This window comes from Diadema antillarum, unplaced genomic scaffold (assembly GCF_040938485.1).
Source record: "Diadema antillarum isolate AM-2024a unplaced genomic scaffold, OU_Dant_1.0 scf00000112, whole genome shotgun sequence".
In the NCBI taxonomy this organism is placed as follows: Eukaryota; Metazoa; Echinodermata; class Echinoidea; order Diadematoida; family Diadematidae; genus Diadema; species Diadema antillarum.
In genome coordinates this window covers 4531948-4556385 of record NW_027271001.1, presented here as the reverse complement: position 1 = coordinate 4556385, position 24438 = coordinate 4531948, and the positions used below count along the sequence as shown (strand labels likewise).

Sequence of the window (24438 nt, the reverse complement as noted above, 5' to 3'; positions counted from 1 at the left end):
AGGTACATAAAATCCAAAGACTTCTTTGAAATTGTTGTTTTCTATGTGAGAAAAAGTCCCCGCGTTTCTGTTCCATCGATATCAACACAATCATAAAAAGAGGACATGCTAATGGTACTTGTACCAGTGATCAAGTAACTACGGCTATCTTCGTAAGATGGGAACTAAACATTAAGTGTAATGAAATTTATTTATTACAGGAGATCATTATCCAGACTTGTGGCCAATGAACTCAAATAAAAATAGAAATCCAGATAAAGAATCTATCCAAATGTGAGTAGATTAGAAAGAACAAATATTTCGATTTAGATTCATATACAACCTTATTGCATACGTTTCTATATCGAAGAAGTCACAATACTTAAGCGATGAATAAACATACGCATTTACACTAAAGTCGACTGCATTTTGAATATACATACTCCTGTATTAAGACTGATGTACATACGAGATTCTTGCGAATTTATTTTATTGCAGTATTCGTACATGTATTGCCATAATCATTCGCGTCAAGGAACAATATGTATATAATCTTGTAGCATTTCGATTTGGATTATTTTCGCTACAGGGAAGATTAATCTATAACATGTCTAAGTTTAATTTTAAAAAATGGGATACCCGTCAAGAAGTGTAGAAACAGAACGTCAATGCAAATACACCACAAATCACTACTTAGAAAGAGAGAAAAGAAAGAAAGAAAGAGAGAGAGAGAGAGAGAGAGAGAGAAAGAAAGAAAGAATGGAAGGAAGGAAGGAAGGAAGGAAGGAAAGAATGGTGTGAGTCTTTGCAAAACGTAACAAATTCATGAGAACGAAGAGTATCGCTGATAGTGTCTCTTGTTCTCTCGTGCAACGGACAATCATAACCATTACTAAACAACACCGTGGCGTTGCCTTTACGCTCCCACCTTCACGGCTATTGTATATCCCATTTACAAAGACCAGGTGACAAGTTTGACACCTTTTCCCTCTCAGTTCTCTTTAATCCAGGGTATATTAACTAGCCTCTTTCCAATCTTTTGCAGTTGTCCGAAATTCTGTGCCGTATCATAAGATATCAAGAGAAATTCTTTTGAAGTCCGAAACAGATTTTCACTTTTCATTCAATGTATTGCTTCGTCAGTCTCAGTCGTAGATTTTGGAAAAAGTCTGCCCAATTTAGTGGTCTTCTCGAATTGTATTAAGATTTTTTTTATGAACTAAGGCTAGCAATTACGGCTCGTCATTGATTCCACGCACTTGCGCGCATCACAAAAGCATCGGAGTAATACGTCATCGACGCTGAAAACTACCTGCAAGTGCAGGTAAGCACTGGACAGTCCCATTCTCTTCGGGTGCCGTCGTGTTTTTTGTCACCCTCTGACACAGATCGATACGCGCAAAACTGAATCGTTGTATTGTGAGATCGATTGTGACGCCTGCCAGTGGTTGTTCAATCGATGACTATTATCACCAAGCTAAAAGTCGATCGATCAGTCCCAAAGTCAACAGGACGGGGTGGGAAGAGACCATTAATGAAGAAGAAGAAAAAAAAAAGAGGGGGAGAGGTGTACGTTCAACTACACTGTCTCATCTTCATCTTCGACGTCTGTATTTGAATGGGACCAACAGATGGTCCCTAAACTGGGTTATGTGGACCGCCACCAAAGTGATAATTCCAATCGATTTTAAGATTTAAAGACCATCCCATAACAAGGCAGGACACCCATGACAGCGACCACACGTTCGCATTTCAATAAGATCCACAGGAGTCATTCGGTCGAGTACCGGATATTGCAAAGAAGTGGTGGTGATGCTGAAAACAAGGGAGTGGCACGATCAACAGTAACAAAATGTACTGCAAGAGACAGCGAAATACACCATTATGTTTACATAGATTATACTAGATAGATAGATAGATAGGTAGATAGATAGATAGATAGATAGATAGATAGATAGATAGATAGGTAGATAGATAAATAGATAGATAGATAGATAGATAGATAGATAGATATAGATAGATAGATAGATAGATAGATAGATAGATAGATAGATAGATAGGCAGGTAGATAGATAAATAGATAGATAGATAGATAGATAAATAGATAGATAGATAGATAGATATAGATAGATAGATAGATAGATAGATAGATAGATAGGCAGGTAGATAGATAAATAGATAGATAGATAGATAGATAGGTAGGTAGATAGATAAATAGATAGATAGATGGATAGATAGATAGATAGATGGCTATAGATAGATAGATAGATAGATAGATAGATAGATAGATAGATAGATAGATGGCTGTAGACAGAGAGATAGAAAGATAAATGACATTATACAGAGAGAGATAGAGAGAGAAAAGAATCAAAAGAAGGACACAAATATAAGAGGAGATGATAAAGGCACGGACAGTGATAAAAGAAGATATAGAGAGCTAACGATTTCAAAGTAATGGATCCGCGACTGGGCTGATGCGTTTCTAATCCGGGCAATTCACTCATGCCTGTCAGCAGGTTGCTCTCTCATCTTTCTGACACGATGAAACTGCGTATCTAGTAAATATATTCAGCTTTTTTGTCCTTCTTATACTTAAACTCTCAAATTTATTTATTTTTTTTATATCTGAAGAAACACATCTCATCGAATTAATGAAGAACTTGATATAAATACACTCGCTTTTCAGCTGAAGAAGAACCCGCAGGGAAGATGGACTAAGCGTTGACTATCTGGATGTAGTCTGATGGTTTATCGTGACCTTACCAGCCAAAGTGCATGGATGTTGCGTTTGATGAATGGCCAAGGGTAAAGATTGTGCCGACTCTTGGGATGAAAAGTGCTAGTTCCCCAGCCCGCACGTGCCATTTTGTGATGGCAGTCCCACTGTGATAATATTAGTCAATTTGGCGAGTTCCTTAATGCATATTTTATCAATCGATTGCGCCACATTCATTCTCATGCGCGATGATTTCGAGCATGTTGTCATGTTGAAAAAACAGTGCCTGTTGACTATGTTAATACTCCGACACCCGTACTTTTCTCGGATCAACTAATGACAAACTCATGGAAGTTGTTCAGTTTTTGATGTTTGAAAAAAGAAAACAGCACGAAATCGACAGATGATAACTTTATTAACTCAGGCACGGTGGAGTAGATGAGGACATATAATTGATCAAGAAATATAAAAGACAACATAGATAGACAGACAGTCACACACACGCACACAGAAATACCAAATGTTACATTATCACATCACACTGTACGTGCTTTAAGTTGAAAGCACTGAGACACGACGCATTTGTTTCACCGTTAAAGTATTTCATTTATGTACAAAGTAGACGTAAACTCAACTTGAGAAACGACGCATTTGTTTCACTGTTAGTGCATTTCATTTAGGTAGAATATTTACAAAGTAGAAGTAAACTCAACTTGAGAAACGACGCATTTGTTTCACTGTTAGTGTATTTCATTTAGGTAGAATATGTACAAAGTAGAAGTAAACTCAACTTGAGAAACGACGCATTTGTTTCACTGTTAGTGTATTTCATTTAGGTAGAATATGTACAAAGTAGAAGTAAACTCAACTTGAGAAACGACGCATTTGTTTCACTGTTAGTGTTTTTCATTTAGGTAGAATATGTACAAAGTAGAAGTAAACTCAACTTGAGAAACGACGCATTTGTTTCACTGTTAGTGTATTTCATTTAGGTAGAATATGTACAAAGTAGAAGTAAACTCAACTTGAGAAACGACGCATTTGTTTCACTGTTAGTGTATTTCATTTAGGTAGAATATGTACAAAGTAGAAGTAAACTCAACTTGAGAAACGACGCATTTGTTTCACTGTTAGTGTATTTCATTTAGGTAGAATATGTACAAAGTAGAAGTAAACTCAACTTGAGAAACGACGCATTTGTTTCACTGTTAGTGTATTTCATTTAGGTAGAATATGTACAAAGTAGAAGTAAACTCAACTTGAGAAACGACGCATTTGTTTCACTGTTAGTGTATTTCATTTAGGTAGAATATGTACAAAGTAGAAGTAAACTCAACTTGAGAAACGACGCATTTGTTTCACTGTTAGTGTATTTCATTTAGGTAGAATATGTACAAAGTAGAAGTAAACTCAACTTGAGAAACGACGCATTTGTTTCACTGTTAGTGTATTTCATTTAGGTAGAATATGTACAAAGTAGAAGTAAACTCAACTTGAGAAACGACGCATTTGTTTCACTGTTAGTGTATTTCATTTAGGTAGAATATGTACAAAGTAGAAGTAAACTCAACTCAATCCCAGTCACCAAGGAGTCAATGTTTGGAGGTCCTTTATTCAACTCAGCACTGTTTAAATAAAAATCTACATCAACAAATAGAGCAATTTGCAGGAATACAGCGACACGCGCAATCATTATTGGAAACACATGTTTGAATAATTTAAAGCAACTAGGGGAAAAAAAAGGAAAATGTATCCTACGCATTGTCATATGCCCTGTGACATACGCAAAAGATATGTCTACCGTGTGGCCGGGAGCGAAGAAACAAGGGAGAAAAGAACGAGGATTTAGAGTGACAGAGAAAGAAAAGAAAAGAAAAGAAAGAAACAAACTATAGCTGCCGGATAAAGCAAACACAGGAAAAATACACCGCAGAGAAATAGATCGTCAAAGCCAGATTACATGAAGAGTCATGCCAGTGACATGCCAATTTTGCTTTCTACCAACGAGGGAAGAAAGGAAGAAAGGTCGACTTCACACCACCCCGGAACAAAAACTTTTGACAAGTGGACAGAAGAGAGATGAGCAAGCCATGGATAAAGGCCTCTTCCTAATGACACATATCGCTGTTGTCGCCGTGTAGCTTTGCGTGCAATAATGACACTCGCTTGTCATTAGGAGAGTTTGATTGACACCGCCCAGGACCACTTGACGGATGCAGGGGTGCTGCGGTAAGACGCTTGCCCCCTTCCTGCGCGACACGGGGGGTTAAACCCCCAAATCCCGCTGGTCCCATACTTCACTTGCTGCAAGGCTGTGTGGTATATAGCAGGCACAGAATGACAGCGACGATGCATCCTCATTTAGAGGAGGGGCTTTTTTTTCTATTCTGGATGGCCTTTATTCTTCAGAGAGCGCTGAGGAATACATGAAAAAAAGGGACAGTTTTGCACCAACCCCTTTACACACACTCACACACTCACTCCATGATACTCGACCTTAGTGAAGTTTATTGAGAAAGAAAGACGTGAACAGACAGGGGATGCAAGAGAGAGGAAGAGTAAGTGAGTGACTTAATGAACAAAGTCACTCATCCTTGTTTGTTTTTTAAACCTTCCAAAAATAGGCACGCCAGAGGGTAAAGCAAGCTTTCAAAGTCTAGTATGGTCTTCAAGTTGTTCAAGGAAAGATCGCTTTTGTTTTTCTGTGCAAACTGCGTCTAAGTTTCCTCCCCGATTCTATCTGTAGATGTCATTCCTTGTTAGAAAGTATTAGAAAAGAAAATGTCAAGTATTTTGTGAAACTGAACGTTGGTTGGTCAGTGTCCAGATGCCGGTGTAATTCCTGCTGAATTCTTGAAATGGCAGTGACGACGGCCACTCCGTCTCTGGGCAAAACGATGATATTTACTAGAATTTAATAGCATGAATGGATTGAGGTGACGATCTTGTCCTGGTGTCGTGTAACATTGTATTAGGGATCGCGAATCCACTGATTCATGTACTCTCCCGTCCCTCTTTGAAAATGGTTTCCTGCAGTTTACCAACTCATTGTGTGTGTGTGTGTGTGTGTGTGTGTGTGTGTGTGTGTGTGTGTGTGTGTGTGTGTGTGTGTGTGTAATATATATATATATGGGGGGATTTAGAAAACAAATGGAAAAGCGGAGGCCTTCAACGTAGCTAATAGACAAATGTAATAAGATAGTCACATTGATCGTATAGATGTGCACATTATTTTGTGGTTAACCATTACAACGATGTCGGGGCAATAATGACATCTACCTTACGATAATCAGCGACATAAAAGTTACTCCTGAAGCAGCGAACAACTGTGCATGATGCTTGACCCCACGACACCCTTAGCTACTGAACAGATACTGCTAGGCAGATGGACAGATCTTATGTATTTTTAAAAGCGTAATGATGTTCAATGTTTGTAACACAATCTACTTGAGAGAGAACGCAACAACGACCCCTTTCACACAGTGCATTTTGTTCACTAGTCACTCGTCGGAAGCACACTTTGAATGCGATTAATGTTGGTCAACTATCAGGTCAGTGTCAGGAATGTCGCGCGTAATCCAATGAGGCAAGTTCGTCCAGCTCAGAGCTTCTAAGTTCGCCATCGGACGCCATTTCCGGATGTAAGTCGAGTCAGTGTAGGATAAGTGTAGAGTCAGTCCGATGTGTGTCAGATTGTGTTGTGCGACTATCGGGCATGTCTAGCCGACGCCCTTTATATGACAGTCTGCTCAGCGTCCAATGATTAACAGTCATTTGACTGATGATCAGAGTCCAGATTCTAGAATTCTTCTGACATTAGTATCACCCTTGATGAGCCTTGGTGGGAGAGTCTCTTGAGCTTGTCTACTCAGATTTGATCGGAACGCTGAAAATTTAGCATCTTGTTTTTGATCGGATGGTCTCAAAGCTGAACCTCCATACCATTGCAACTCCTCTCAACTTCCTTCGTCCTATAGCGCCTTTACTTAGTGCAGCGAGTGTTTTGTTAAGGATTTGTTTTGTTTTGTCTCGTTACCTTAATTATCCCTCGTTACACCCTATCACTTACGCATACCGATACAGCCCTAAGAATAGATGCAACGCCAATTAATTCCCTTGCGCTATCTTGTCTCGTTGGCAAATGCAAATGCCGACGAAATATATTAATGATCAATAAAATATGCCCCAACGACATCCTCCGCCTCCATTCCATCCATGCAGGTAATGACTTTTGTATCGAACTTCACACCATAAAGACACCACTTCAAACGTTAATAAAGTCAATTCGTCACCTTGTTTCGGTTATCCATCTAATTTAGGGAAAGAATATGGCGACGGGACTACAATGATTCTTCAGGAGAGATTTTTTCCCCATTCAGTTGACTTCCCTTGCCTTTTGTTATTGGATGTTAAGTGTTGCCATGCATGGGGAAAAATGATCAATACGAGGACGGTTACAATGAGGAATGAAAGATATTTCAGTACATGATAGAAAAGTGATTAACGATGACATCTATATATATCATCATTGGATAGCTCGCGAAAGTGAAAAAAACATTTGGCAGACAACACTATGCGTTCGGTTCTTGCGGGGACAGCAACAATGAGTAAATTGATGTGAGCTATCGAGGCTGTATAAAATTGGAAAAAATGGAAGGGAAAAATTCATCCCCACCCTATGATAATGATGGACAAATTATATAACGTACTTTGAACTTATCTTTCTTTCTGTGTTTGTAAAAGTCTCTAACATACCAGCTATATATCTACAAAAAAAAAGCACACACATGAATCATGGATATCCATTTTTCGTATACGAAAGGCGGCAGGTCGACAAATTGCATGGAGCGCGTGTGAAAGAGGTTTATGTTGCTTTGTAAATCGCAACGTGTATACCTGGAATTCGGTGGGAGCTAGGTTCTCAGGTTCATACATCATTCTGCCTTCTAGTTAAATTCGATTAACTTATTTCAATTTGATTCGATTTTAATCTGACTAAACCTAGATTTGATTACTATATTTTGACTTTATCCGGGTAAAGTAGCAAGCAGTGTTATATATACAAAGTCTACAAAGTGCAACAGATGATTACGAAAAAAAAAATGTGATGGTTTCAATTACTGATAGCATTACACAGCCAGATACAAATTCAAATTCAAATGCAAATGCAAATTCAAATTCAAATTCAAATTCAAATTCAAATTCAAATTCAAATTCAAATTCAAATTCAAATTCAAATTCAAATTCAAATTCAAATTCAAATTCAAATTCAAATTCAAATTTAAACAAACATAACAAAGCTTACATTGTATTTATCAATAGAACAGTGATAGGAGAAACCTCCAGTAACGGCTAGAGTTTGATTCTGAAGATGGCCCAATCCAGGAACAGGAAGAGAAAAAGAGATTTACTATAATATCTGCGAGCTTACAACATTTATTTTGCAGGAATAAAAGTCAATTCATATCATGTATACTGGAGAGGCCTTACTAACTGACCTAGACAATATGCCAATTGTACATATACATTATTTGTATCTATATAATCGTGTGTAGGTGTATGTATTTACGTACGTGTGTGTATAATGTACAGTATACAGGTATATAAACTATTATCATTATGTGTGTCTCTGACATGTTGATAGGGAGACTTCTTGCCTTTACCAATAGTAAATCACAGCGAGACAGCGGGGCTCTTGATTCTGCCACTTGTGTCTTGAAGTATAATTCATTAGAGATGACTCTATAGGGGAGACTGTTTTGTCCCAAGTATCGTGGAGTGATAATGAATGAGGGCACTCCATCAACGTTTGAGACTCATGTGACTTCTTCAAAAGTCGCTTTGTGGAGTATACATGCATACAGCAGTTATAATAACACGTGCGAATGAAACGCCGCATAACCTCGGGTATAATTACTATCATCATCTATAATAAACGCTTCGCATCATATACGTCGGTTGTTCAGCAGGCACACTTCCTGGCTCTATCATCTAATAACTTGTCCAAGGATGAAATCTCAGACCCTTCATAATAAATCATCGATCCATCACACAATGAATGTATTAATTTCTTTGCAAGTATGCCTCTGCGAATATTTGACCGGTGTGAATGTATTCCTATACGATTTCCTACGTAATGACCCTTTAAAGTGTTCTCCTGTTTGTTTGTTTGCTTGTTTGTTGTTGTTTCTACTGTCTCACCTATTCAGGACATCAGGCACGACTATTAACACAATCAACAATGATGCCGTGCCTCATTTTAAGATTTATCGCGATCGTTGAGAGCAAAATGACATATAGAAACAGAATTAATGCTTGTTGTGATAGAAAAAAATATCATTGTCTCAGTCAGTGGGCGTGTAATCACACAATGACACATAAATCACAACTGCATGGTTTGGAGAAAGAATATTTTAGCTCCGCGATGGGACCGTTTTTTGTATGGGCGCCCGTACTCAATGGTCCCTGCTCGCGTTCCAGAAAGCAAAACTAAATGAAAGCCAGAAAGTGATGTTGCTTCGGCGATTTTCGATCAATGGGTCATCGGAACCAAGGAGGTATGGTGATGTTATTTGTTGGAACCATTTGGAAGCTGTACAAAAAATAATTCCCACTCAAGAGCGGGTAGATGATAATTTCATGGGACCCGGGAGCTGAACGCGATTGTCATCCAGCCCTCTCGGGAGGCTGCAGCCGTGACTTTGACTCTGACCAAAAGCTCTAACTCGTGCAAAACAAGGAAATAATAATCCGGAGCGACGAGTTAAGTCGATTAATCAAACAGTATACCCTTCAGCGGGAACGGCTCTCCGGGAGAGAAGGCGGCGATGTAGAGAGAGAGAGAGAGCGAAGGGGCCTTGATTGATGACACGTGCGAATTCTCGATCTCTTCCTCGATCGTTTTACAAAATGAATGATCGTGAGACGGGACAATCGAATCTGTATAGAGTTCCGAATAAATGTTTAATTGATTTAGATTTTCATACCTTTTATTAGATCTTATAAGGAAGAGATATCCTGTCTCTTTGTGTCCTCAAGTTTTGATAATTGATAGATCGATTGACAAAGAGAATGAGATTCCAATCACGTTAAAGATAAATAGTGTGATTGACAACTTTATGATTTTTTTTTTTTGGGGGGGGGGGGTACCACGAAGAAAACGATGCTCAAGGTCAATCTCACAGTCTTTCCAATCTGCGATGTTTCTGTTGAGTTTGTTTTTGTTTTTGCTTTTTTTTTGTTTTTGCTTTTTTTCTTCTTACACTGATTAACGGGCTTTCGAGTTCATTCTCACCTTTTCATCCCTTCGTTATCAAATTGTGCATATTATCACAACTTGTGAATCACCATTGCAATCAATATAGACCAGGGGTGTTTCATAAAGCTGTTCTTAAAGTTACGAACAACCTAAGAATGACTGGTGATCAGTTCTGATATGATATACTTATCAGAGTTTCAATAATTCAGCACAAGAACTGATCACCAGTCGTTCTTGTAAGTCGTTCGTAACCTTAAGAACAGCTTTATGAAACACCTCCCAGTTCAATTAAATATCAAACCTTTACGCATACCCTTATGGATGATAGAGGCTGATCCTATAACATCCGTATGATTTGCCCGACGTAGCAACAACAACTTACAAGGCATGCAATTTGGATTTACAAGTATTGAAATGCTTTGAGCATGTACAATTTTCATGAAATTGTTTGTTGATCTGTGGTCAGAATAATAGATTTTAGTAAATTATATTTTGTAAACAGGTCTTTTCCGTTACAGTGTGCATAGGATGGTCTTCGTTACCACCCAAACATGTCCATAACAGTACCTCTTTCTTCCACTCGGGAGAATTAACGCGGAGCAGTTACGCGGGTTCCGTTAAAAGAAATGCTCACAACATGCACTAACATAATTCCCTAACGCTGTCTTTGGTGAAAAAAAAAAATGATAGTCCAACCTGTGCTATGATCCCAGCACTACACGCTAAACAGCCAAGGAATCTATATTATCGGATCGAACAAGAAATCAGTACACACACACACACATACACACACACACACACACACACGCCTACAAACCACAAATAGGCCTATAATGGAGCAATTCCCGCTCTTTATATTTTTCAATCCGATCAATACAATCACCTATTATTGGGTCTTCCGGACTGGTTGGTCACTTGCACAAAATGGTGTCCATCTTAGATCTAATCGTTGTATTATACGTATATGCACTGCTCAAACGGACTAACAAAGTATATACTTCAAAGTTTCGCTTGAAATTGAATTGTGAATAAATATAGCTACGAGACACGTGTAGCAGGCAGTTATGAAAAGGGACATTTCCAGGAAAACGATATGGAGTTTTTTTTTCTTCCATTGATGGTAATCATGATTATGATGGTTTCCGGTGGCTTTTCAGGTTTCCCTCAGGGCTTTCCGTATTATGACTGCGGGAACTGAAGTCAAACGCATCGCAATCCATAAGCGTGCGTAATGAGATTCAGATATAATATTATAGGATGAATAAAGACCATAATATGTCATGTCACAAATATCGAGAGAGCTAACACCTGAAATCAAAAAATTCTCTTTGTTTTATTTTGGCGGAAACGGGACTAACGACATTCAGCAGAACTACAAGGACAGAAAAAAAATCCAGGGACTTTGATCAAATGTAGGGGATAAAATGAAGGTTCATCAACAGACTAAGTCATTGGAACACAACAAACTACGTTTTGAGAAGAAAAATACTTTGCAATCAAATGGGAAATGTTCACGTCTTTACATTAAAAACGCAAGCTTTTCTCATCTTTTCTTCTCATAGCGAAAAAGTATAAAACCGTGACAATACAGCCAGATTGTCATTGAAACCGTACAGAAGCAGTTTTTCTTTTTCCTTTTCAGTGTCCTCCGAAGGTAAACGAAGTGCAACGAACCCAGAACAATGTGGGAATTTTCTGCCAGCGTAAGAGTCGTCAAACCTACAATAGACTTTGAAGGGGGAGGATGGTTAAGCGAACTTGAAAAAGAGAGAAAAAGAGAGAGAAAAAAATGAGCAATGTACAAAGGACGGCGACCCATAGAGGTTAACAATTCTAACTGATTAAAAGAAAGAGAGCCGGTATTTGCATCTGTGAAGCGTGTGATTTTTCAGCTCGGCTAACATAAAATGTGCTCAATGGGGATTCATTAATACATCCCTAAAAGCAGGTGGGGTTTCAACTGGAGGTCTCACATCGTAAAAACATTTGTGTAGTGTGTGAATTGTTTATCTTGAATATTTACGCCTGGATCTACGGATATAAGATTGCGCGTGCGTGATGGAATGCGAATACGTTCAAACAGCGCCCCGTTCGGTCCACCCACAACGCAAAGATCGATACATTTGCGGGAAAGCGGCGGCCAATTATAACAGGGTTTATCCGCAGCAGAAAGACGCGGCTATTATCACCTCGTTAAACGGATCCCCATAAGCCTAATGACTTATGGATTGCTGGGGGATTAGCCGTGACAATGAAACCGGGTTGACGTGGGGATTGTAATTAAATAGGAGGGGTTGGCTTGAAATCGCCTGTGAAAAAGAAGCTACCACTGTATTGTAAGCCCGTTTTCTTGTTATCAGAACTCATTTGAATTGGTGGGCAGGAGCCTCGTATTAATGGATGCTAACACTGTCTTCAGGCACTGACTTTGGGCAGGAATCCTTTTTGATGTAGGATGTACTGACAAGCGTTTATCTGGGCTTGAAAAGACTAGTAATTAAGAATCCCGAATCGGGTAAAAGCCGTATACTTCATTAGAAAGTCGCAGGATTAGCGAAGGCATAAGAGGTGGTGCCGTAATGGAGTGCAGCGCTAACAGAATTAGCCGAAGACCTACAAAAGACACGCTTTTTGGATTAGTGCGCTAGCCACTGAGCAGAAAACTGAATTCTATCGAGTGATGCGTGTAACGAGCTACCAAAACACATGCTTGCACTACAAGTCAGAGGAGATGACGTGTAAACACTGGAGGGAAAATAGGAAAAAAAGAATTGAGAGGAGATAATGATGGTAAAAATAGAGGAGGAAAATAACAGAATTATCGTGCTTGAGCACCGCCCGGTACTGGAAATGCGTAGTGCAGAAAATGATGTTAAGCGTAGACCACAGACACAAGATATGTTTGTTATATTGACCACCATAAGAAGTCGTTTTAAACAAAACTATATCTGTCTATCTTTCAATACTTCTGCAAGATGCAGTCCATCAAGGGTTTGACCTTTGACAGGCCAATGGCCTTTGTCATTCCCTCACATCTGCTGCAGTTCTTACTGTTTTTTACTGTGTTTATATTTTACAATAACTGTCCTTGTATTGTTTGTGTTTTGTTTTGTGTATATTTCCGTGTTATGTTCTGTACATATTATACATATATGTCTATTTTTGTGGTTTTGTAGAGATGTGCAATAAATTGAATTCAATTGAATTCAATTCAATTCAATTCAATAATAGCTTATGATCGAATATGTACTTTTATTATATTTACGACAAAAGAAGAAAGAATGTGCAAGTTCTTTATTTCAATTTCATTTCAAATGGGGCGTGGAAATGCACTGATTTGAATGACAGATCATGTGCTGCCGATCAATATCAGATTTCACGATTTTATTGCACGACCGTGCACTATAACGACAATGTCACGTGACGCCTATATTCGGTCAAATATGAATCATGTTATATTATGTATGTGTATATATCATTTTGAATGCGCAAGTGTGTGTGCGCGCAATAATTGTCTGTTTGCTAATGTAGATAAACAGTGCCTCATGGCGACACTGAAAAAAAAAAGTGTCTGAAATTACTAACGAGAAGGAACAAATGATTCAACATGAAGTGTGGTATGCCACTTATCCGAACTTCCGCCCAAGGGTCCAACATTATCACATGTCATCCATGTCTGACGTAGTTTTAACAACTTTTGATAACTTGTCTCCTGGAAATAACAGGGGTGACCGATTCCAAAACTTTGAAAACACTTCGAACCCATGATTCAGAATAGACGTAAAATAAATGGATTTCTGATAGTGTAAACAATGAATTCAAAACACATCACAATAGTCAGGTCATTGAAGACTCTTTTAAGAAAAGTGTCATTGTCTTTGTGCTCTCCTACCTAAAACTATAATAAGTCATAGATAAAGCATCCGAAGTGTGAATGAATAGAGGTTTACGACAAAGCCCCTGGTTTTGTATATAGAACGAAATGAAAACGTACTTCTGAACACTGTCACGCAATCTTTGTCGGGAAATGAAGATGAATCTCAAACTGTGGCAATCAAACTCGAGAGCTAAAACGCCATCACTGGGAACTTACAACAATTAAATCACACGTAGTGTCTTCGTCTGAGAATGCTTCCGTAAGACTTTGTATACTTTATGGCACAATGCAGATTGGCAGAAGACAGCAATTGAGCAGAAAGTAAAAGTAGGGCGTTAACATTTATGATACCGGTGCCAGTTTGCGTCGAAGTGTTCTTAAATTGATGTAAACTATACTATACTATACTAAACTATATCAAAATGAGGACCATTGTCTCATCTGTTAAAGGCGTAATTTTCCATTCGCAGATGATGAACAAGAACCCAGCTTTATAGTGCTTCAAAATTGTTCTAAAATGTGAGTTAGGGATAGAAACAACCAATGTAAAAATTCGAATCAGTATACTGAATTTTAAATACTGTTGAATATATAAAATGTTCACAATACTTTTTACAATAACAAAAATGTAGGCTAGGCTAAGCCGTCTATACAGTTATGTTTTATTGAGAGAAAAAGTGATATCTTCTTATATTTTCGGCTTCATTGCAAAAATGTTTACATGGCAGGATGTTTTGTGATACAATTGACCTACACATAATTATGCATTAAATGTGACATCTCGAACGTTTTTTTTTTAATCACTGCTCCCAAAGTTAAACTGTACCTTTAAAGCGAAAGCATCGTCCTCATCGCTATGTGCCTGCAGAACTGTCTATTTTTGCTCTAAAATGCATATATATGGTGCGTTAGAAAATCGGTGAAATAATATCGCAATAACATGAGCGTTTTCAGCTGGTGAACGACGAAAATGCAAATTATTAACAAAAGGAGGTTCGATGGAGGAACTGCATTCTCAGAGCACACTTGATAGTGGCTGCTATGCATATTTTTGTTATTAGTTTTATTTTTTATCTAATAGCGATAAGTTAATTTGTTAGAAAACACGGTTGACACTGCTCAATCGGCCATCACCTAACGTTCTACCTACCCGCTTTTGAATGGGGAGGGCGCTTCAGGAATAAATGTCGTATGCATACCATCGACATTATTTTACCCCCTTTGATCTCGAAATACTCCAAAACATCATCCTGGCAAATCGTGTCAGCCAGACGAGTTTCATGTATTACAAGCAGATTCATAAATGATGGCCGATGAATTTCGAGTCCTTCTGAGAAGTATGTTTGGGCTTTAACCTTTAAGCTCTTTAGGTGTATGAGACACATAAGAGTTGTGAAAGTCTTGCAATTTAATGTATTCTTCGTTGGAAGTGCTTCGACCTTGTAACTGGGCTGCCACATTTTGTGTGTGTGTGTGTGTGTGTGTGTGTGATGGTCAACAATCAAGAAAAATCATGACAGTGACCTTCTCCAAGAAAAATACTTCGGTATACAACTTCTGAGTTTTTTAAGTCTGATTTCCTCGCACTCTCTCATACAGAAAGCATCAACGGACACTCTCGAATACAGTGTACACGTCCTATAGAACATAATATGTAACAAAAAAAAAGGTCTTATTCTATCATCTTAGTTTATTACACCAAAGAACCTCTCGCGTCGCAGCCAGATGGTCGTGCCGGCTGAGTGTGTTAAGGGAATAGCTTTTAGTTTCATTGTTTATTTCCCTCAAAAATATTAGGTCTTCTTAATCAGAATCCCTGACAGAGACTCTACACCCTCTTCAAACTTGAAGAAAGCAAATATATATATATATATATATATATATATATATATATTCAATTCAATTCAATTCAAACTTTATTTCATTCTTCGAAAAGAACATAAACATTTCACTTTCTTTGGTAACAGAGAATAAAATTGCATAATCAAAACAAAGTAAATTGAGAAAAATATAATTGTGGAACCTTGGAGTTACAAATACGTTGTCATGAAAATTGGCTGAAGTGATAAAGACGATATAACAATACGCAATGTATTGTTATACGCTGCTATGTTATATATATATATATATATATATATATATATATATATCACATAGCAGCAGAAATGTATCATGATGTATCAATAGTTTTTAAAGATCACACAAATATTGATTCAAAATCACATCAAATTTAAATTTGAAATTTAACATAATTTCATTTTTTTTAATGAAAATAATCTGACCTTGTATACCAAAGTCAGATATGTTCGAAATGTTTGTTTAAGAAACTTACTGTAGAATCTCTCTTCCCCCATTTTTTTTTTATGATTTCATATCTTTCGTTTTCAGATTTTGAAAATGTGTATGTTTTTAAAATAAACTCTTGGTATCGATAGCATGATCATATCTGGAATTCTGTTGTAGTATTTATCATATTATTTGACCAACGCGTAGACAACGAATTACTTAACAAATATATGTATCTATTATGTTGACAAAACATAACAAAAATATATTCATTTCAGGCCTAGTATATCTCATATGGTTCGTCTTCCACCAGCTCCGCCCATACATTTTCAAAAATCAGTCTTTAAAAATCTGTGCGATTGTTTCTTCTCTCCAACAGTAAATTTGGTTTGATAATCTAAAGACCCCAAAATTCCACCCGTTTTGAAAAAGTCCTTGTGCCCCCCCCCCAAAAAAAAAACAGTTGTAAATGAAAGGGCCATTATCTAATGTTATGAAAAATTCGATTTGAATGAAAATAATGTAAATGCCTCTTTTTTATGAATATCAAATTAGGCATTAGCGTTCTAGGGAAAAGTCTCTCCCTCTTGTACAGTGATGCTTTCAAGAATCCATCAGGAGACGAATAAAAGAAAAAAAAAAACATTCCTATATCTTTTATGCACGCTAACTGAGTTATCTCCCAAAACTTTTAAACCTAAACCCGAACTTCACGAAAAGATAAATTCCTAAATCTTTATGCACACTTACTGAGTCATCTCCCGAAACTTTTAAACCAAAACCCGAACCTCACGAGCATTTGAAAGATTTTCACTGCGATCTCAATCTATTTGGCGAAGGTTTAAGAGTTTGCGCATCACGATATACGAGTAAAAATCATTGGCCGGACTCCGCAACTTAACAAAGGACATTGCTGGATTTCTTTCTTCAGCGTAAAGTCAGTGAAATCACGTTTTATTCAGCATGCTAAGGTAAACGTCACGGCTTGCTTCTACACACGCACGTGATACGTTAGACTTGGGTAAACCAACTTCTCGGCTGGCTTCATTCGTCCGTCAGTAAAGCTGATCATCTTTTGCCCAAATTAGCAGCTCAGCTTTATTCCAAGCTATGCTTTCAGACATAGTCATCGTAAAAGTGCGCGAATTGCTATTTCACAGATATGGCCCAAGGCATGCATTACTAAATTTTCTACAAACTAATTCTTGTTTTATTTCAGTTTCATTGGCAGTTCTTTTCACGCGAAGAGATCTCGTACATAATTGGTGATGGACTCCTTTGTGAATTGGACAGCAAGTGGCTGTCTTTATTCAAGCAACACGCTGCTCCTATTTCATTTTCACAATTATTCATGACTGCTTTCAAGGCAAGAAAAGAACCCGCCCCCCCCCCCCCCAAAAAAAAAAAAGAAAAGAAAAAAAAAGACCGACATTACACGCACGCGCTGTGCATGGCCTTTGGCACGTAAACCTGTGAAAAGATTCAGGAATTCAGATGATAGAAGATACTTTTGAGTATGACGAAAATTAATTGCCTGCTCGAGAGAGAATCCTTTTCGTCTCTAGACGATGCTCTTTACTTTCAAATGTGTATCTGACTTCCGAATGCATCTAAATGCATGAAACGTATCAGAGTTTTACAGATTCTTCAGTTATAAGTATCCGACTTCAATCAATAATTGAACATTTCTTGATACTATAGTGTATACGTACATTTGTATTTTTGAACATGCATTTGTGGTTACTTGAAACAAATCCTTCCTTTGGGATGTGTTTTCTTTTTTATTTACAAAATTCATATTTCCTTCCTATGGTAGTGAATGATCTCTAAACTCAATTTAAAGAACAATTTTGATACTGCGTGGCACGATTTTGCTTTATTCCATTATCTGACTATTTGTATAATAAACATCGATCACTCCTTTTCCTCCTATAAATAACGAATATTTTTGTTGTTGCTGCTGTTTTTAAGAGAGAGAGAGAGAGAGAGAGAGAGATCCAATGAATGTTCCCGAAAATTACATCGGCACCCCCTATGAATGTTACTGAGTGAATCTGACCGTATTCATTGTAAAAAGAAACATAAAAAGCAATGCACAATTTAATGAAACAAAATAGAATTTCCATGTGAATGAATGTTTAACTCATGAGGTATAATTTCACCCCAAAACGTATCATTGTGACGTCAAAACCCACATTGACATCTTGAGAATTTAGAAGATATCTAGAGTGACTGCAACAGACTGTTGGGTACGTAAGATACAGTGAGGATTATCTGGTTTAATATTAATGGGCGCTTTTGTGCGATATGATAGCAAAGGAATGAACACTGGGAGTTATACCTAAATTCGTGGTGCTCTTGGATCAGGATAATTATGGCTGATAATTTTTTTTTCTTTTTGCAAGAAGGGGACATAGTTCAGTACAGTTTGCATTGTACAAAGCAGATTTATTATCAGCAGAATTCAATTCAATTCAAGTCAATTTAAAGTTTACCTTACGTTAAATGAAATGTTTTCTAGCATGCAGTACATATTGTATCATTTGAATTTTCTTTACGAAAAGAAGGTGTCAAATTCAGCATGTGTATAAACAAGACGCATTTTCTCTGAAATCAGGCTGGAGGACTTTGCTGTTGCTGTTGTTAGAAGTGTATTTTAAAGCGTAGAATATCTCAAACACGGTACGTCTCAAACTCATACACGGATTTGATGTCTGTCACAGAGCCATAATCGCTATGATTGTCGTTTGATATCAACTGAAGCCAAAACACCAGTTGATCGTCGTTTTTGTTTAGCACACCAATCTGTCAATGCAGCAGGACTAACGCATGAAATTAATGACCGGCTGTGTCTCTAATGTCACCGGCTGTGCGCCGTTCCGTATGTCGACGGTGAGGAAGTGGCCCAGGTCACTTTGTCTGGGCAACATTCTTAAAAACTTCGAATTTGCTGGAATATTCTGCAGACAACATATATCACGATCGATGTGGAATATTCAGGAATCTTTGTTTTGTTTTGTTTGGCTTCTGCTTCTGACGCAATTTATTTTTCAAACATAAATGGCTTCAAGCATATTGCGAAGAGGAACAGACATCACTGTTTGGCATCGGCACATTTGTCCTGGACAAGGCATTAAAAAATTACGTGTACAATAAATTAATGCGGGCGTTATGTTAGAATGAAGTGGCTATAAGGGATTTTCATTCCATGGGGATTTTCGTATGAGCAGTCGTTCCTAATCCTGATTGTTAGACATTATTGAAGCTGCAAAAAAAAAAAGACCCACCGATTTTCAGATGTATATTTACAAGTTATACACAACTGTGCTGATTCAAACGACTAATACGCTAAAACACAATTGAACTCCGCGTCGGATGTAGAAGTCACATTTCCATGTTCAGTCCTATTCTTTATTAACTAAAAACTTTGTTATATAATATAACTACGAAATGTTTAGATAAAGACAAATATTTAATGTTGCTGTTGACTTACTTTGAATACAAATCATTGGTATTTTAGGCGTGTCAGTCAGGTGTAAACTCCTTATCAAACGGCATACTTCAGTGTATCGTTAAAATTGATACTTTACATAATAATAGCCCAGAATCATAAGTATAGCAAGATCGATAACCATGGAAACTTTTTGGTTCAAAAGACATGTTGTAAGTATTCTCTCTCTATTTCTGAATCTGTATTCATCAAAAGCCTTTATCACTTAATTGAAAAGTATTAGAGCACAGCAAGCAATCATAAAGCAGGAATAATGACTGATGTGTACAGGTGTATTTAGCCTATCGATTGAATTATGTCATTGCATACCAAAGTATTTGTTGAAATTCATGAATGAATGGAGAAACTGGAGAAATATCACGTGGAAGAGGATGTTATGACAAATGAAGAAGTGTAAAATCCATTTTAAAATCTAAACCAGAGTTGATTCGATTGGTTAACCTTCTGGGTGAATATTTTTCGTCATCTGGTTGAACGAGTGTAAAACAAATCTACACTTTCATTTCGAAAATCTCCCGTGCATGATTTAGTAGATATTACAATTATGTGACAAAATTAAGACCTAATAAGTAGATCTTGATCTTATCACTAATTATTAATGATAAGATAGATATCGCAAAAATAAAAAAGAAACTTTCAATAAAAGTTGTCATAGAAACAATGGATTTGATAAATGCAAGTGGGATGTAGTATTCATATTCTGTGAATCGTATTTTGTTCGTTATTTCTCATCAGCCAAAGTACTGAAGGGGTACATTGATGTGCGTGACTTATTTATGAGGTGGGATATCGGCGAAATACGATTCTTGTCACAATCTCTGTAGGTAATGACATGGAGACACTATCATGACCTGAATGATTAATAGGTCAATTCTGTTATACATCCGTATACGGATGTAAGAATGAAATGCAAGAAGGCAAAAATGCGCTGAGCCGAGCAACAAGCAATACATCGATATTTATGACAATGAAAGGTCTCCGAAAACGTTTTCTTTAGTCAGATGATATTGTCAGAATTATCTAAAGTAAAATCCAGAAAAACACAGTAAATAAGACAAAACACATGGAGGATCACTTTTGGTCAAAGAGTCAATTTAAAAAAAAATCCAACAAAAAACTTGTGATTGCAAAAATGTATATCATGAATTTAAGATAATGTCAGCATTCTATACAGAGACAAGGGTTAAATTCAGAAAATAGTGATCAGGAGAAGGGAAAAGAGTTTATTGAATTGAATGATCAAGTGATAATCAACAAATATCATCCAACGAATCAACAATAAACGATTAATGAGTATTCATGCAACAGGTGTCATCTTTTAATTCTATCTCTTTAAAGGCTAGGAGGAGAATAAGTGGCAAAATACGTACTCGACGTGTTGGTGGTCGTGCTCGTCTTGTTGCTGTTCATCTTCGGTCTCGTCTTCGAGCTCGAAGCGGCACCGGCGGCCAATGTCGTGATTTCGAAGTCACCTCTCATCAAGTTAAACAGCCAGAAGGCCACAAACTTTTTTTCTTCCTCAAAAGATTGCAGGAGATTGAAAATCGGCACCGACGTCTGCTTTGCGCGAAGAAAGTTCTGCTTTACAACTTTAGTGTACTTGTTCAATACAACTTTCTATACTTTGATAGCAATCAGGATTTCTCTCTCGTTTTTATTGAAACGAAGCATGCAACAGGAGAAAACTAATGTTTCCGTGAACAATGCTACAATGGATCGTGATTTGCTCACTGGACATGAAGAGTAGTGTTTCAGGTGAAGAAGGCCAGCCTCTCCCACAAAGAGGCAAAGTTAGCGGGCAAATTTGAACTTCAGGCGAACTGACGCTGGAGGAGAAGGGGGGATGATACCGGCTACATAGCTTCTTTGGATTCTCCAGGGAAGAGACGAATGCCCGTGGCAACTTATATGTCCCGCGTCTGGGAAACTTGACAGGCAGGAGTGTGGTGCTTTGATAGGTGAGGCGGCGTCCCGATGTGATTCCACTGTCATCAAGTCACGCCGTGTTCATCGGGGGCAGCTCGCCGCCAGGCTCGCAGTCAAGATTCACCTCTCGCTCTCAGACCTTATTGCCGCACCGTGCCAGCGCACCTGAAGTTTATCCAGATGTGCTAGAGTCAGTCGTTGGGAATGAGTGACCGACCCCACTCAGGCTTCTGTACGGTGAGGGGATTTCTAACGAAGTTCTTTTTCCTCCACCCTCTATCTCCCTCTCTCTTTCCTCTTTCGTTGACTCTCTCTCTCTCACCCTCTAGATCCTTAGTATGCTCGCAAGCCCCACCTCCCTCGCACTTGAACCGCTGCGCTTGAGCGAACTGACACTTAAGTCCACCGGGGACGATTGGGTTGCTATTAGCGAGGGCGCACGGAGGAGGAGCAAGACTCTACCAGACTGTAGCAATGCGACGCACACGCCACAATTTGTGCTATTCGCACCTTGGTGGGGGGATGTGGAGCATTCACCGTCCGAACCGACGTACGTGTTGTAGTTAGATCCGCCACCAGTCAGATACACTGAGCAGACTTGCGGTTCTCACTCGCTCCACCTGACTGGCGGAGTGTCGCATAGGGAGCGCGAGACTTCACCTACGCCTGTGCCGTCTATATTACGTCGGCGTAATGCAATGTTTGACATTCATCTAAGATCATCGATCGCATGGATTGACTGATTCCTTTCTTCACCTCGTTTGGGGCGTTTATGTATATGTTGTGTTAACCTTGTCTAAATAAAAAGGAGAATTTGCCATTTAGATGCATTTTGAATCCTAGCTGGACTTGTAGGAGATGACTATAAAAAAGAGCATATAGCTCGCTAAGCTGTCTGGAAAAACGCAAGTTACAATTTTGCTTACTCCTCTATTGCATCGTTATTCTTCTTCAGTGCACATAAAACAATATTTACAATCAGGATGTAACGAAAAAAAAACAAACCCGGAATCCATACTAAGGACAATAAAGCTACCTTTTAATGGTTATTGGTACCCGATGCCAACTAAATGTCTGAAAGAACAAAATTCCCAAACGACTGCTAACTCTTAGCAGATACTTTGAATCAACGTCTTCCCACATTACTTGCATTACGTACCATGTTCATAATTATGAATTTTCGTAAGTTCTCATTACTTGACTTGAAGGAAAACATTGACATTAAATCAAATGCAAAACAGAACAAAATCAAAAACCTAATAGGGCTTACACAAGCAGATAGAAGCGGGCCTGAATTACAAATAACAAATTACAAAATAACGATGTGCAAGATATGAACCTCATGTTGCTATAACAAGTACGAAAATACCGGATAAACAAAACAAAGAATAATTTGCAATTTTGTACTGAGATGCTACGAGAAGAAAATAACGTGGTAAAAGAAGCAAGGACTCTCCGAAAAGCAAATCCCGAAATGAAGACAAACCCTGTCGAATACTTGTCAATAAAGTGAAGTTTTCATGCACATTAGTTACGATCATAATGATGATATGATGTTCTATGATTATATGTCTTGTTATTTGCATGATAGGTATGGAGAATATTGACACAAAATGTGTCTACAACGCAATCACAATAATACACATATGCACATATACAAACTGCATCATGATACACACACACATACTGCATAATACACACATACTCCCAATACATAATACATAGAGACATGCTTTGTACATGGATGTTTACGAAACGAACTGAATAATGATCTTCTTCTTGAATTTTTTAATGGCATTAAAATGTTAAACTTAAATGTTAAACGAATCCAATTATTAGTTTGTATATTCCAGTGAGTGTTTGGTTTTTTACTTCAGTCGTTTAACCTTGGTTTTACATCCATGTTTTTAAGATCTATTTCAATACTGTTTCATTTTAGAGAAACGTTCTTTTGTTTTTGTTTTTCAAATCTTATAGACATACGTAATCTTAGACTAATCTAAAGGCCCGTAAAGTGTACTAATTTAATTGGGCATGAAACACAACCTGTCCACACGAGCTGCATAATGATCGTGCGTCAAATTTCCCCAAAGAGTAAAACACTTATAATTGTTAATGTTCTATAAAAAAAAGGTATTTAAAACATGATAGTTTACGTCACTATTATCTCTGTAGACTATGGTGACATATGCAGGGCTCGACACTAACGGTGGCGGTCGGGCCACCAAATTTCAAAAAAAAGGCAAATTTGGTGGCCCGCCTCGGGCCACCAAAAATGTTTGAAATGTATGTCAATAAATTCGTAACTTTTTGCGCCGGAAATTAGCAGTTAAATTTATTTAAATGATGGATGAAAAGGACTGAATGTGTGCCTGAGAATGAGTGTTGCGAGTTTGTTGAGGTTTATTTATGAGTAGATATGTCCAGCTTCCAATTCTTACTATGATAAAACTTAAATATTTGACTCATTTAAAAAAAAAGGACTTTAATGTTTTTTATTGTTTTTTTTTCGGGCCACCAAATTTTTCTCTCGGGCCACCAAAAATTTAAAATTGATTATTTTGGTGGCCTCATCGGGCCACCCAAAAAAAAAGTTAGTGTGGAGCCCTGACATATGTATGTGTGAGTATATGAGTGTGGGAGCGTGTAGGTGTGTGGGTAGGAGAGGGAGAGAGACAGGGAGAGAGAGAGCGCGATATTCAAGGTATATACACGCTTTCGTAGAATGCGCATGACATTTAGTATAGATTCCCAATGTTTCAAATAAACGGTAAACACAGATACTGAAAAAAAAGATGAAATTTTTGTATGAAGGTTATGTGACTTGGTCATGTGACTCCTTCACGTCACCTTGATCATATGACTGACATTGCCAATCGATTTGC

General features: G+C 37.8%; 1 protein-coding gene across 1 annotated transcript in view; it reads right to left on the bottom strand.

Moving 5' to 3' along the window:
- LOC139719643 (nuclear receptor subfamily 2 group E member 1-like) overlaps positions 1-21570 on the bottom strand; it is a 40294-nt gene extending 18724 nt beyond the window's left edge. The window contains exon 1 of the mRNA XM_071631049.1: positions 20998-21570. Coding sequence (XP_071487150.1) covers positions 20998-21106 — 109 coding nt within the window. The 5' untranslated portion in view covers positions 21107-21570. The remainder of the gene's footprint in view (positions 1-20997) is intronic.
- Positions 21571-24438: the final 2868 nt, after the last annotated feature.